Source organism: Pleurodeles waltl, chromosome 4_1, assembly GCF_031143425.1.
Source record: "Pleurodeles waltl isolate 20211129_DDA chromosome 4_1, aPleWal1.hap1.20221129, whole genome shotgun sequence".
Lineage (NCBI taxonomy): Eukaryota > Metazoa > Chordata > Amphibia > Caudata > Salamandridae > Pleurodeles > Pleurodeles waltl.
The window spans coordinates 783,719,713-783,736,976 of NC_090442.1; the positions used below are offsets into that span (position 1 = coordinate 783,719,713).

At 42.7% G+C, this 17,264-nt stretch overlaps 1 protein-coding gene across 1 annotated transcript in view; it reads left to right on the forward strand.

The window, feature by feature from the left end:
* CPT1B (carnitine palmitoyltransferase 1B) overlaps nt 1–5,283 on the forward strand; it is a 144,581-nt gene extending 139,298 nt beyond the window's left edge. The window contains exon 19 of the mRNA XM_069229479.1: nt 3,796–5,283. Within this exon, the coding sequence (XP_069085580.1) occupies nt 3,796–3,885 (90 nt within the window). The 3' untranslated portion in view covers nt 3,886–5,283. The remainder of the gene's footprint in view (nt 1–3,795) is intronic.
* Nucleotides 5,284–17,264: the final 11,981 nt, after the last annotated feature.

Below are 17,264 nucleotides of genomic sequence, written 5' to 3' on the forward strand. Positions count from 1 at the left end.
TATTTTCAATAAAAAAATAATAAAACTGGTAAGAAACGTTATTCTAACCATAAACCCACAGGAATTTTAACCCAATATTTTTTCAACTAATTACTTATAAAAACTGATATTAATCCTAAATTAAACAAAATTGTATTATATTTTATTTACTAATAATTTAGTGATTTTCTTAACCATAATACTTAATAAATCTTACCTTAACAGTCGTTGTCCTTATGCCTTGGGTGAAGTGAAGGTGTAACTAATTAAATGCAGAGTAAAACTGTGGATTAAGTAATCACACAGAAGTAAATGTAAGAAAAATGAATTGATGAAATAACTATTGAACACCAAACAAAAGAAATGAAAGCTACTGTCTATTCCAGAATCTAGGGGAGGACAGAGAGCCTGTGGGCACAGCTATATCATAATACTGAGTTGCGAATCATGGATTACAACTGAATGCATTAACACATCTAGGTAGGACAAACAGACGTTCTGCAGCATTGAAAACTGTAGGAACAGTTTAGATAAGGATGTTTTATACTACAAGTTCCCTTAGTGTAGAATGCAACAGTTCGGACCAGATGTGCACTTTAACGTCTTGCAATGGCTGCCTGTACCTGAAAAGGGACAAGCTCCCAGAGAAGTATTGTGCATCTAAAGGCAACAAGTAAAAGGATTCTCGCCTATCTGCCTTCGTGCTCTACCAAAGGGAAAGCCAGCAGAAAACATCTGCACAGCATACTAGACATTCTTTCCCATCTACACCTTTGGATAAAGTCTCCAAATGAAATGCAGGAGTGGGGGAGAGTGGCCAAGAAAGCCTGTCCTGCATCTCCATTGGCTTCGTGTCAGTGACAGAAGGCCAGGGTGTATAACGCTTTTATAGCATACCAGGGGCTCCCTCTTCCAGAAGTACGGACGATAACCGGCCATTGGGAACTTTGTACCATATATAAGCTGGATTCCAGAGTCTATGAAGATCAGTATTGCAGAATACCATCCCACAGCCAGTGTACCACCCATGATATCGTCCTATGAACTGATTCTCCAGCTACTAAAGGTTGCTCCATTTGCAAATAATATTGCTGTTAATCCACGTATTCCTTGGACAAAAATTATAACTATAAGGAAATATATGCAGTGAGAGGTGTCAGATCACTGGCAATGTCCTTTCCAAAGACCAGTCTGTAACAGCGCTAAATCCTCTTTCAAACAAAGGATCAAATGATTATTTCACCACTTTCATTTTAAATGAAGAAATATCATTTTAGCACAGCCACATTTTCAAATTCCTTATGGCAACATAATGAGCAGTATTGTGCAAAGCATTCCAGTGAATACTGAACTGTGAAGTTCTGCTGTGCCCATGCATCCAGGAGTTCCATAATTTCTCCCATTTTTGTTCCATCAAGGAAATCAGTTTGATGGAAATTCCAAAAAAAGGAAAAGCGGGGGAGGGCTAAAGCAGGAAAGCTCAGACACAGTGTTCTGCACCTGGGTCAGTTAATGGATATATTTCAAAATAAAGGCAATGGGGCCTGCTGCTCTGGGCAGGACATATGGACTGTTTTTCGCTCACGTCAGTTTGGGATTCGTGAATATCTGGTTTGACTTTAAGAAAGGGATCCAAGCACTACTGATTCATTCTCCTTTGTGAAGTTTTTAGCAGGTGTAGTAATGCAGGAGGAGTTGGTCTAACAGATTTACCTAAAATGGCAATAAGCCCCCACATTAATGGCGATAATGTTCCCCATCTTTGTACCTGTGCCTAAAATTAACGTAGTAATACAGCTTCATACCAGGTATATGCTGAGGTGGTGTTTTGTTTAGTCAATAATGATTGACATCTCATCCTTATCATTGGTTCCTAGACCACACTCATGTTTTTTTGCTACTTGGGGTTGCTACAAGCCCTTTCCCCTTTGAGTTAGCTTTGTGGGTACACATTACTTGTCTGATATTTTCAAAGGTTTCATGTGTGGCCCTTTACCCATTGTGAAATGCCCACAAGCAGTTAGCGTTTCTTAAAGACGAGGTATGTTGCAGGCCTTGACCAGGATATCATTTTTCACAGTCCAAATAAATAAGCAGGCTCCACTATCAGGATATGTATGCAATGTCTTGTAAAGTACACTTCATGAAGTGCCTTGATGGCTTCATGTTTAATTACCTTACCACATGGTCTCTCTTTGAACTTCCTCGCTATGTCGTTATAAAATCGACGAAGAGAAGGCAGCAAAGGTAGAGGACATATTTCCAGGCCATTACTAATAATCATGTTTACCTGCGAGGTCTTCCTTTTAATCTTAAGCCATTTGTTACCCACTCCAGACAGCACATTATTATTGCTTTAGCCATCTCAAGCAAGGGTGGGGTAATTCAACATGTATAAAAGTGAGGGGTTCAAATTATACACATTTCGACATTCTTTGCAGTTATTATTATTGTGTCTCCAACATTAGTGTCCCCACTATATATATATATATATATATACACACACACACACACACACACACACACACACACACACACACACACACACACACACACACACACACACACACACACACACACACACACACACACACACACACACACACACACACACACACACACACACACACACACACACACACACACACACACACACACACACACACACACACACACACACTGAAAAGCAAAGGGTAACTACAATAACCTAAATAGCTTCAAGAGGCAGATGTGATTTGTTTAGGCCGCACAAGCCAGTTCAATGTTTAATATAAAATCACAGTGCTCAATCCTCAAGTTGTCACTGCCTACAACCAAATGTCAAAATGAAAGCGATGAGTAGAGCACATCACTTTCATAGACCACTTGTTGATCCAATTCCAAGCTCTATGTTGAGCTATTCCCATTCCACAGCATTGAAGACGCTAGTTAATCAGAAATAATTCTCATCCAATAGTTCAGTACTGTTCAGTGTTTTATTTTATTTATATTCCATTTAAATTGGACCCAGTAAGCTTGAAATTGGATCAACAAGTATGTACTATAACCTATGTATTTGGACATTTGCACTAAGAGTGTGCTTCCTCACATTAATACTCTAATAAAGCTCTACAAATAAAAGAAGCCAAAAGGCAATGACTCATCCCTAGATCCAGTTGACATTTAGTCCACCTTATGTAATATTTCTGTTGCTTAGGTGTCTAAAAAGGTGCTAACTCCAGTCTCATTTGGAAGACACACCTTAGTGGGGACACTGTTGCATCACTGGAGAGTTAATGAGCCTACCTTAGTTGACCTTCAGGAGAAGCTCAAGGTCATCCATGGTGGAGGAGTTCGAAATGGGCCTCTGTGATCTTTGGCACAGTGGTCTTGCTGAGGGGTCTTGTTTATTGTTTAGCAGTCATGTGCAAGCTCTACTGGACCATTTTGAGGTGTTGTCCATGAATGGCAGTTTGTATGCACACTGGAAGGATTGCATGGAGGTCTTGTGCAAATGTGTAAGCTGCTTAAGATACTGAAATATTGTATAAGCATCCCTTGAAGGGGTGGTTGGTTGTGGGCACATTGGAGTGGAATGTGTTTGTATGTTATTTAGTCGGACATGGCTGGCCCGTACGAGAATGGATTACACTGAAGTTATGTGAGACTGGTTTGGTTGCATTAAGTATGGGATGTTTTCGGTCAGCTTTGATGGTTGTGTACACACACGAATAAGTTATATGATTTTGTGCAGAGTATTGAACATGTTTAATTTCAGGCAAACAATATTTGGTATAAAATTTCACATTATATCCATTTATTTTCTACCCATAACAGGACTCCTTCCGGTTTGGCAATAACATCCAACAGGCCATGCTGGACCTTGCACAGCTCTTCGATGTTGCCTTGACTAAGCCACTAAATTAGCTCTCTAGTGGTTCTTCTCAGACAAGAAACCCCTGGCATGGTGATCCTGCATCATCCAGAGATGGCCACTAATGTACACACAATTCAGAATTCTGACGTCACTTGCACTCAACCTGGGATTTATATGGAGATCAATTGTACATTTACTGAATTAGCGCATGTCCTTATGATTGGATGTCTACTGGAGAGGAGTCTCAGAGCCAGTCCTCTCTGTAACTCATGACACATGTAAATTATTGACCATGGTAGACTGTTTAATGTTTGTAACAGAGTATGTGCTTTAGGACTTCAAAAGAAGTTGGTCATTTATGGTTATGGGAAATCACTGACAGCGTAATCAGTGTATTGAACCCCTCCTCCAACGAATACAGCCACACACCCCTGGGTCACCAGATCTACTGAGAGTGAGCAGTGTACAAACTGTGAGTGGGTAAAGTCATAGCAGTCTTTACTTAATGTGTGTGGGGAAAGTATACAGGGATAATTCAAAAGGTCTGGTGGGTGGGATTCAAAGGGACAGGGTAGATTTTGTTGATGAAATTGGAAAGTATGATACTTTTCTTCACAGAAGAGCCTTCATGCCCATCATCAGAGTGCCATCATCTAAAAAAATGACACGTAAAAGATATACACTTGCAAAAACTGGATATCTCTGTCAAACAGGTGGAAAACTGGTGTGTGGGTGTCACAGAGATACTTTCATCCTCTAATGAACGACGTGATCAGTAAATGCATTGATTCTGCTAGTAATTAGAGACAAAATCAATTATCCATCCTCAAAACATGTTGATATTTGTTTGGCTCACTGCCTTGTTCTTCAGTCATGGGTGTTTGGCTATTAGCTAAAGTGTCCCATTGATTCATTCATCAGGATCAGGTGACACATGCAGTGTTTCCAGGAGTGTAAACCTCCTCTAGTGGATAACCACCATGGTCTAAAAATGGTCACAGTAATATTTTTCCATGCAAGTCCATCTAAGGTGTTTATTCGTTAGACCAACATGTGCAGGTGGCTTTTAGGGACTAGAGGCTGGAATGAGACCACCAACTCCTTACACATGGGAAGTCAAGGAGCCTCCTGGGGGTCAGTGACTGGTGGTCAGCTGGGACCAATGACTTATAGGTGGAGCAGCTGCTTAACCTAATCCAAGCTGCCAACCAGCCCACTCCCCTTAAATTAATGTGTACTATTATGAATGAAAGCTAGAGGGCTGTCTAGTGGGATACTGGCCAGCTAGTGTTTCACTTATCATGGTTTCTTTATATATGAAAATGGCATTGTCTCTGTCACTCACCACTGCAGCTCATTTCACTGCATTAAGTTTTTTGAAAACTAAGTAGTATATATTCTTGTTATACTTATAGGAAATCTAAATAAATTCTGTGATGTATAGTGAACCCCTTAATCTCTGCTTTTGTACATTATGGGGTGCAGTGTGAACTCATCTCTGCATCGTCATGTTCTGTTTTAGAAGGGAAGTGCCACATGACTCTGCATCAAGTACACTGTATCCAAAATGAGCAGTCCACTGGCTCACAGAGAGTCTTTCATAGCTAGAGTTTAATGTCTTAAATAAGACGAACCAAAATAATGAAGGTGCTGATGCCACCATGGAAGCAGTGATAGAACAAGTAACCCTGCGTTTCATTTATATAGAATTGTCACAGTCAGTGAAGCTTTTTTCACCTACACATTTTGGTCTGCTGGGATACAGTAGGGGAAGGAGCTAATGTATGATTGATAAGTCATAGCTTGATATACAGAATAAGAGCTTCTGTAGAATGTGAAAATTGCTTCTTTTGTCAGAGCTGAGCATGTGATGATCACATCCTACCCTTATCACCATATAAAACAAATATTGGCTTTGCCACTTTGACTGATCACACTCATAATATCACAACCCACTAACAATCTTTGGCCCTCCAGCCATACCCATGGCCTGACATTTTATAACAGACATAGCCATTGCCCATAATGATCTTTTTAATCAGTAACAAATGATTTCCACTGTCCTAGCCCAAATGCCACCATGAGTCTACACTAAAACGCAGATCATGGTCTCAGGTGCATAGCACATTTGAAGCATTCATAATGACCAATAGAAAACTTCAAAGCAGTCTTTGACGTCCAAACATCTGCCAACTCCGAAAGCCTACTCAGTCCCAAAGAATGCCTTCGTCAGTGGCCTCTAGTGACTCAGAGCAACTGATTCTTCTGATCCTCAAGGATAATTTGGATGCTAGACTAAAACGTCTATTTATCTACCCACAAAAGGTAGAACCAAGCCTCCCTTAAAACCCACAGACTTTACTTCGAAAGAGACAGCTCACATTTTAGAATGAGATCACTTTGAAGCCTCCACCACCTTCAACCTCCAACTCCTGCCAATCCACCTTGCTCTCAGCGCCTTCCTTCCACTGATTTGGGGGTTAGGTAATCCTTGTCACAACTGACAATGTGTTCAATGTGTACTTCTATTAGAAGCTGGAAGACACTCACTCACTCTCTCTTTCCTTGCTAGCTCAGTTAACGTGGAAATGGGCAATTCCTCACCACGTTAATCTGGTGACTGAATACTGCCCCTGGGTTGGCAACAACTTGGCAACCCTCTTAAGCACGTTGCATCTATATGTCCATGTGTGGGAACTTCACCTGTACTGATCCAGCAGTACCTCCAACGCTGGGGCACTCCCAATGTGGATCTGTTTGCCACCCATGAAATGCGAAATGAACAAATGTCACCTCCAGGTACTCATACCCTCACTCCATGGGCAATGCACTATGGATCAACTGGTTAGGAATATTTGTCTATGCTTTTCTGCCTCTTCCGCTTCTACCACTGGTGGTGTGGAAGATTCAGCTAACATCGTAAACTGTCATCCGAGTGACCCTGCCTGGGTGAGACACCCCTGATACTCAGCCATACTGGAGATGTCCATCAGTCTCCAAGAGAAGCTTCCTCATAGGTTGGACCTCGTCACCAGGAACCCATGCCAAATCAGGCACCCAGATCCCAAGCAGCTAAATCTAGCAGTCTGGCACTTGAGATTTGAATTTGGTTATTTGGGCCTCTTGCATGGACATCCTGCTTGTATCCTATAGTCTCACTAAGCAAGTGTGCTATGCCTCAAAATAGAAATGATGTTTTCACTACTGCATTACTCATAAGACCGACCCCTTAAACCATCTGTCCAAGACATCATTAAATACTTGCTTAGTCTCCAAAGCCAGGCTTTGCCCAATATGCCTCCATTTGGCAGCAATAGCTGCCTACATGCAAAACACGGATCGGTCCTCCCCCTTCCGTGTCTCACTGGTTAAAGCTTTCATGGAAGGTGTTAAAAAAATCATCCTGCCTAGGGTTCCACCAGCAGCTGTCCGAAACCTTAAAACTGTACTCACCTGACTTCTGGATCCCCTATTTGAATTCTTACATTCCTGTCCTTAACTATGCCTTTCTTGGAAGGTGGCCTTCCTGGTGGCAATAAACTCTTCAAACCGGATTAAATAGATGCAAGCCCTCACACTGTAGGAACCCTTCATATAAGTTCATAAGGTTAGGGTGGTGCTGAAAACAAACTCCCATTTTGTTTTCCAATAGTGGTTTGCAATTCCAGCTTAACCAAACCACAGAGCTCCCAATCTTCTTCCAACAGCCTGGCTCAGTAGCAGAGGGAGTGCTCTATACCCTGGATGTGAAACACGCCCTCATGCATCACGTTAATAGGACCAAGCCCTTTGGTAAAACAGACCAGCTATTTGATGCCTTTGTAAAGCCTTATAAGGAGCATGCCATATTCAAGGCAAGATTTGTAAGATGGATAGTCAAATTTGTCCAAACATGCTATAACGAAGCTAAGAGAGCTCTCCTCATTAAACCTAGGGCTCATTGTCCCTGCAGAAAGGCTGCTTCCATGGCCTATTCTCTAGGCAATATATGTAAGGTGACTACTTGGCGAACCTCTCAAACTTTTGCTAAACACTATTGTCTGGATGTTCTTGCTAGACTGCAAGCAACGGTTGGTCAGGCAGATCTTAGGACTATGTTTCAGACATCTGCTTCATCCACACGCTAGGCACTGCTTTCAGGGGATACTGCTTTACAATCTATTCCCCGCATGTGTTTCTATAGTAACACACGCTACGAACTGAAATATTTCTTGTCATGTAAGCATATGTTCCTTTTGTGCAGTGCTGCAGATTCACATGTGCCCACCCTCCTCTCTGGACGCATATGTCTCTTTTCACAGATATCATTCCTATTTCACTTAGTATCCTTTATATCCACTACACATGTGTATCATCCCCCCATACTACTATCACCGACTGCGAGGAAAACAATCTAACATGGAGGCAGTTCCCATGCGCATTGCAAGCTAAGACTGGAGTCACTGTATCTTGTGGCTTACAAGATTTCAATGAAATAAAAACAAGTTGCAAACATCCTGGTCCAACACCAGATGGCAGGAATATGCTGAACATGTGAATCTACAGCACTACACACTACAAACAGATGCTTCCATGCTAAGTAACATTTTCCTTATGTGAAGAATTCCTAACGCACCTGTGAAAGTATGTCATAAGCAGCAAAGCCATCTTCAGACACCACTTGAATTCTCTACCACCTAAAAATCTCTCTCTTACCAGAGGTTCGGTTGACTCCATCGATGTACGGTTTCAAGAAAGAGTTTAAGAAGATTTTAGTTGACATTCTTAACACACGGTTTAAACCTGGTTTCTAACTAAGCTCGACACGGACACTCTTATACCAGGGTCATTTTGCTCACTGATAGGCAGATATCCCATGGGCATAACAACACGATTCCTGGAGGGCTATCTTGGACCACAAGCTCTCAACTGTGATTATTCTGGCATATATTTAAGGGATACTTTATTATGTTATGGGTTCTGGGGGTTCTGCACAACGTACTGATACTTTTGGATCATGTCTCACTTTATAAAACTCTCTAAATAAAAAATAAAATAAAAATAAACTGGCAGGATATATGAACAGCAACCCCAAAAGCATAAAAAATAAAACATGTTTAATACCCAAAACAATTTAGTGAAAAAGAACAACATTTAATGATGAAAATTGACCATACATGAAGTAAATCACAAGTTTTCTAGTCTTGAAATGCTTCTGGTTATGAATTGCAACATAGTTTTGGAAAAAGCCTTGCCACGAGGTAGAATTGGAACCAAAACTGATATTGCTAGATCACAACCAACGTATTAGAAGCTTCCCTTTGGAAATTCAACCCTTTGCCACTCCAGCTACATGGGTAGCAAGACTGATACTCGCTAGACGAAGGAAAGAACTAATGTTATCCCCTATAATAGAAAGTCAATGAGTTTAAAAGAAAAAGAAGAATATACAGTGAGAAGTATCAGAAGGTAAATAAAAGACAGCACAGTGATAAGAAGTTCAAACCATGAACCGTTCTACAGGACATGCTACAGAGAAAAAGAACTTTGCACTTGGTTCAACATATACTTCTGCTAATGGAACAGCGCAAATGCGGTGAATGACAAGAATATCATTTCAGTTAAAAAAATATTGAGCTGCCAGAGCACTGCACCAAAAATACTGTGAAGTCAAAAATATTCAGGAACAGAATATAGAAGGTAAGGATAGTCTTTTTTTATGTATATAACATACTTTTTATTGTATATAATATTTACTTTAATATAGATACATTAAATATTGTTTTTTAAAACATATATCAGTTATTACAATACTGTTTGGTTTTAGTAGTATAATCATTAGTATAGTTCCTACATTTTAAGTTGTAACTATACATACACACACACACACACACCAACACACACACACACACACACACACACACATTTTCGATGGCATGTGTAGCCGCAGATATACAGGCTATGCATAGTCTGCCAACTAGTGTTGTGCTCGGAGTGTTAAAAGTTGTTTTTCTTCAAAGAAGTGTTTTCGAGTCACAGGATCGAGTGACTCCTCCTCTTCGGCTCCATTGCGCATGGGCATCGACTCCATGTTAGATTGTTTTCTTTCCGCCATCGGGTTTGGACGTGTTTCTTTTCGCTCCGATAATTTGAGTCGGAAAAGTTCAAAACTCTAATTCTCGTCGGTATTGTTTCGATTGCGTTCCATCTTCCATAGACACTTCGGTCCGTTGGGTCTAACATCTTTTTTGCCCTTTGGGCCACCGCGCCCAACTTGGGCCAGGCCTGGCCGACCGCGTGGAAGCCTCATGGACCAGACCCCATTCCGCTTTTGTCCTCTGTGTCACTTAAAATTTCCCTACACAGACCAACATCTTGTCTGTAATCTTTACCTTTCCCCAGACAATCGGGAAGAAAATTGCGAGGCCTGCAGATCCTTTCGCTCCAAGAAAACGCTCCGAGACAAAAGAGCACGGAGACTCGAGATGGCATCCAAGAGCGCCGAACGTCTCGATGTTGAGGAGGAAGAGATTATGCAGATGGCTATCTCCGTTCGAGCATCCGACTCTGAAGACGACAGACCGGTCATGGCAGGACAGCACGTGAGTACGCCTGCCCCTGTCCCAGCCAAGCCCAAACATAAGGCCTTGGGAACGCCACTGCCGGAAGGCCATTACTCGACCCGTAAAAAGACCTTCGGTGACCAACACACAACTTTGTCACCGAAAAAGGCCACGCCACCCAAGCCATCGGACTCGAGCTGAGGCTCTGTCTCCGAGTCCACCAAACATCGATCCTTTGAGTCGAAACCTCGAAAATCGTTTTCAGAGCCAAGACCATCATTGACTCCGACTTTTTCGATACCGAAAAAAACAGCTTTGGAGCCAAAAAAGCCAATTTACACAGAGGAACATGAACTTTCACAAGCACTCAAAGAAAACCATAAACTGACTGAGGAACACTCACAAAGGGAGGCAATAGATGAAAAGCAAGCCAGGATTCACATCCATAAAGACACTGGCAGAATTATAACCGCACCCTCTAAAGCCAAAGAGGAAATTAGCCTTTCAGGAAGAATTGGACACTGCTCAACCACCAGCTAAAGTGCCAAGAACCAAAGAGAAACCTCCACCTCCTCAATTTTCTCCTCAGTCTCCTCCTCACTCTCCTCATTTACTTCTCTCCCCCTACCAGTCCTACACCTATGCAATCTCCAGCACACTCATTCGATTCACAGCAGGACAATGTGGATCCATGGGATCTTTATGATCCAGATCCAATTCCGGATAACAACCCAGACTGCTATCCCTCTAAGCCATCACCACCAGAGGATAGTACAGGTTACTCTCAGGTCATAGCTAGGGCGGCGGCATCCTATCACAATGACTTCCTTTTTAATACACTTTCCTCTACACATGCAACTTATCAGTCGCTTGCCATGCTCCCTGGCATGTTAAAGCGTGCTGACCAAATATTCAAGGAGCCAGTTAAAACTAGAATAATTACTCCTAGGGTGTAGAAAAAATATAAGCCACCTCCCTGTGATCCTGTCTTTATCACACAACAATTGCCTCCAGACTCTGTAGTGGTAAGCGCAGCCATAAAAAAAGCAAACTCTCAGCCATCAGGGGATGCACCCCCACCAGACAAGGAGAGTAGAAAGTTGGATGCTGTGGGAAAAAGGGTGGCATCTCAGTAAGCCAACCAGTGGAGGATAGCCAACTCTCAGGCATTGTTGGCTAGATAAGATAGGGCCCACTGGGATGAGATGAAAGACATGATACAACATCTCCCCAAGGAACAACAGAAGAGGGCACAACAAATAGTTGAGGAACGGCAAGCCATCACAAACAATCAGATCAGGTCAGCCCTAGACTCTGCAGATACAGAAGCTAGAACCATCAACACTGCTGTCACCAGAAGAAGACACGCATGGCTTAGGCCTTCAGGATTTAGGCCTGAGCTACAACAGGCTGTCCACAAAATGCCATTTAACCAAAAACAACTTTTTGGCCCAGATGTGGAAATGGCAATTGAAAAAATGAAAAAATGATTCTGACACAGCTAAAGCCATGGATGCTTTGTATACTACACAATACAGGGATCCTTTCATAAGCCCCAATACAGAGGTGGATTTAGAACCCAAACACCTGAGGCATCCACCTCACAAACAAAGTCGACCTACCAACCTCAATATCAACGAGGTGGATTCAAAAGTACTTACAGAGGCCAGTACCCCAGAGGCAGGGAAAAATATCAGTCAGCAAAACAAGCCTCACAACAGGCAAAGCAGTGACTTGAGCCATCCCTTCCCAATTCACACCTCACCTGTGGAGGGAAGACTTCAAAGGTTCCACAACAATTGGCTACCCATTACCACAGACAGCTGGGTATTATCAATTATCCGCAATGGCTATTGCATAGAATTGGCACAAACTCCACCATACATTCCACCAAAACCACACAACCTCACCACACAACATATCGCCCTGTTGCAAGAGGAAGTAAAATCTCTATTACTCAAACAAGCAATAGAGGCAGTGTCACAAAATCAAGTAGGAACAGGAGTTTACTCACTATTTCCTCATTCCCAAAAAGGACGGAACCTTAAGGCCAATATTAGATCTTAGAACCCTCAATCTTTACATCCTGTCAGAACATTTTGACATGGTAACACTACAGGATGTTGTCCCACTACTTCAACAATACGATTCCATGGCAACATTAGACCTCAAAGATGCATACTTTCACATACCCATCCATCCAGCGCACAGAAAATATCTCAGGTTTGTGATTCAAGGAAAGCATTATCAGTTCAAAGTGTTACCCTTTGGAATAACAACAACTCCCAGAGTATTCACAAAATGCCTGGCGGTAGTTGCAGCCTACCTAAGAAGGCAACACATTCATGTCTTTCCTTATCTCGATGATTGGCTAATAAAATCCAACAGTCATACACAGTGTCAAACCATACACATTATGTAATACAAACCCTACACAACCTAGGGTTCTCCATAAACTACCAAAAATCACACCTACAACCTGTGCAAATTCAACAGTATTTAGGGGCAACACTAAATATGCAAACAGCACTTGCAAGCCCACAAAGAATACAAGCATTTTGCAATATATTGCCACAAATACAGCCAGCCCAACAGCACACTGTCAAATTTGTCATGAAACTATTGGGCATGATGGCATCTTGTATCGCCATTGTCCCACATGCAAGACTAAACATGCGGCCTTTACAACAGTGCCTTGCACAGCAATGGTCACAGGCACTGGGTCAAACTTCAAGATCTAGTGTTGATAGACCGCCAAACATGCATGTCCCTTCAGTGGTGGAATTCCACAAACCTAAACAAAGGGCCGCCATTTCAATACCCCGTGCCACAGACCATACTTGCAACAGATGCATCAATGAGTGGCTCGGGGGCACACCTCAACAATCACAACATTCAAGGACAATGGGATGCCAAACACAGTTACACATAAATCACTTGAAGTTGCTAGCTGTATTCCTAGCACTCAAAGCTTTGCAGCCTCTTCTCACTCACAAGAATATCCTTATCAAAACAGACAACATGACAACAATGTATTACCTAAACAAATAAGGAGGCACCCATTCATCCCAACTCTCCCTCCTAGCCCAAACAATTTGTCAATGGGCAATCCACAACAGAATTCACCTGGTAGCACAATACATTCCAGGGATACACAACCAATTGGCAGATGTTCTCAGCAGAGATAATCAACAATCACACAAGTGGGAGATTCACCCTTAAGTGCTTCAACTATACTTTCAGCGTTGGGGAACACCAGACATAGATCTATTCGCCACCAGCGAAAACGCAAAAAGCCAAAACTTCGCATCCAGGTACCCACATACCCTATCCAAGGGCAATTCTCTATGGATGAATTGGTCAGGTATATTTGCTTACACTTTTCCCCCCTCCCACTCATTCCATTTCTAGTCAACAAACTGCATCAAAACTCGCTCAAACTGATACTCATAGCGCCAACATGGGCACATCAACCCTAGAACACTATTAGACCTGTCAGTAGTACCACATATCAAACTCCCAAACAGACCAGATCTGTTAACACGAAACAAACAACAAATCAGGCATCCAAAGCCCAACATACTCAATCTAGCGATTTAGCTCCTGAAGTAATAGAATTTGGGTATCTACAACTACCAACTGAATGTATGGAAGTAATTAAACAAGCAAGAAAACCCACTACCAGGCAGTGTTATGCAAACAAATGGAAAAGATTTGTGCATTACTGTCAATCTAAATAAATTACCGCTCTTTCAGCATCAATACAAGACATTGTATGTTATTTGCTTCATTTGCAAAAAGCAAACTTAGCTTTTTCATCCATAAAAATACATCTCACTGCAATCTCTGCGTACTTGCAAAATATACAGCATAGCTCTTTATTTGGAGTTCCTGTTATCAAAGCCTTCATCGAAGGGTTAAAACGCATCATCCCACCTAGAACGCCTCCAGTGCCTTCGTGGAATCTAAACATAGTGCTCACACGACTTATGGGCCCACTAGTTGAACCTATGCACTCGTGTCAGATTCAATACCTAACATGGAAAGTTGCCTTCCTAGTCGCAATTATTTCATTGCGAAGAGTTAGTGAAATCCAAGCTTTCACAATTCAAGAACCATTCATACAAGTACACAAACATAGTCGTACTTCAAATTAATCCTAAATTTCTCCCAAAGGTTGTATCACCGTTCATATCAATCAAACAGTGGAACTACCAGTCTTCTTCCCACAGCCAGATTCTGTGGCAGAAAGAGCCCTGCATACATTAGATATTAAAAGAGCCTTAATGTATTACATAGATAGAACAAAATCATTTAGAAAGACTAAACAGTTATTTGTGGCATTCCAAAAACCACATACTGTTAACCCCATTTCAAAACAAGGTTTAGCAAGGTGGATAGTAAAATGCATCCAAACATGTTACCTTAAAGCTAAAAGGCAGCTCTTAGTTGCACCTAAAGCACGTTCCACAAGGAAAAAGGGGCTACAATGGCTTTCTTAGGAAATATACCAATGGCTGAAATTTGTAAAGCAGCTACTTGGTCAACACCACATACATTTACCAAACATTACTGTGTACATGTGTTAGCAGCACAGCAAGCCACAGTGGGCCAAGCTGTACTAAGAACATTATTTCAAACAACTTCAACTCCTACAGGCTAGCCACCGCTAATATGGGAGGAAAAACTGCTTTGTAGTCTATGCATAGCATGTGTATCTGCAGCTACACATGCCTTTGAACGGAAAATGTCACTTACCCAGTACACATCTGTTCGTGGCATGTTCTGCTGCAGATTCACATGCACCCTCCCACCTCCCCGGGAGCCTGTAGCCGTTTAAGTTCAACATTCACTTGTACATATGTATATATATGTTCGATGGCATGTGTAGCTGCAGATACACATGCTGTGCACAGTCCGCCATCTGGTGTTGGGCTCGGAGTGTTACAAGTTGTTTTTCTTCGAAGAAGTCTTTTCGAGTCACGAGACCGAGGGACTCCTCCCATTTCGATTCCATTGCGCATGGGCGTCGACTCCATCTTAGATTGTTTTTTTTCCGCCATCGGGTTCGGACGTGTTCCTTTTCGCTCCGTGTTTCGGGTCGGAAAGTTAGTTAGAATCTCGGAAAAAAACGTCGGTATTGTTTGCGTTCGGTATCGGGTTAGTTAGAACAAATCGACACCGAATTTTGAAGAGCTCCGGTGGCCCTTCGGGGTTTTTTCAATCCCCCGTCGGGGCCTGGTCGGCCCGGCCACGTGCGACTTCAAGGCTGATGGAACGGACCCCATTCCGCTTCTGCCCAAAATGCCATCACAAGTATCCGTATACGGATCACCATCTGGTCTGTAACTTGTGCTTGTCCCCCGAGCACAAGGAGGATACTTGTGAAGCCTGTCGAGCGTTTCGGTCGAGGAAGACGATGAGAGACCGAAGAGCCAGGAGACTACAAATGGCGTCCACGCCGACAGGTCAAGATCGTTTCGAGGAGGAAGAAGAAGCTTTCTCCGTCCACGAGTCAGATTCTGAAGAACTCGACGCCGAAGAAACACCCAAAACCGTGAGTAAGACGTCGAAAATCAAGACTCACAAGAAGTCCACAAAAGCCCAGGGGACGCCACCGCCAACAGGCCATGGCTTAACCCGAAAACTAGGTGACCCATCCAAGGCACCGAAAAAGGGCATGCTGGTGTCGAAGTCATCCGACTCCGGTCGAGATACCGCCACACAGCAACCTCGGAGCTGAGACAGCGGCTCCGAGAAACTTCAGCACAGAGACAGCGGCACCGAAGAATTTCGGCACCGAGACACCACGCCGAAAACAAAGAAGGTTTCTTCGGAGCCTAAAAAGACTTCCGAAAAGGTTTCGGTTCCTAAACATCCAGCCTCGGAGCCGAAAACTAGTTCCTATACAGAGGAACAAGGATTGACCTCCCAATTACATAGATTTGGAGAGGAGCTTCAAGATGTAGAGCCTGACTACACGCAAAGAAGGCTTCATATTCATGAGGACACAGGGAAGATAACCACTCTTCCCCCAATCAAAATAAAAAGGAAACTTGCCTTTCAACAAAAGGACAAGCAACCACAGGCAAAGGTGGCAAGGAAAACAACCCCACCACCGTCTCCACCACCATCAATACATGCATCACCAGCAACAACTCCACCACAGATGCACTCACCAGCTCATACTACAATGAGTCAGGATGATCCCGATGCATGGGACCTTTACGATGCTCCAGTGTCTGACAACAGCCCAGACTCCTATCCTACAAAACCGTCACCACCTGAGGACAGTACATCCTACACACAGGTGGTCGCAAGGGCAGCCGAATTTCACAACGTCACCTTACATTCTGAACCAATTGAGGATGACTTTCTGTTTAACACCCTATCCTCCACCCATAGCCAGTACCAAAGCCTTCCCATGCTCCCAGGAATGCTAAGACATTCAAAACAAATATTTCAGGATCCAGTTAAAGGCAGAGCCATAACTCCAAGGGTGGAGAAAAAGTACAAGCCACCGCCAACAGATCCAATCTATATTACAACACAACTAACACCAGACTCAGTAGTTGTCGGGGCAGCTCGTAAGAGAGCCAACTCTCATACCTCAGGAGACGCACCACCTCCAGACAAGGAGAGCCGCAAATTTGATGCTGCGGGAAAAAGGGTTGCAGCACAAGCAGCAAATCAATGGCGTATTGCCAATTCACAAGCACTTTTGGCAAGATACGACAGAGCTCATTGGGATGAAATGCAACATTTCATCGAACACTTACCCAACGAGTTCCAAAAAAGAGCGCAACAGGTGGTGGAAGAGGGACAAAGTATCTCAAATAATCAGATACGGTCTTCCATGGATGTAGCAGATACAGCTGCAAGGACAA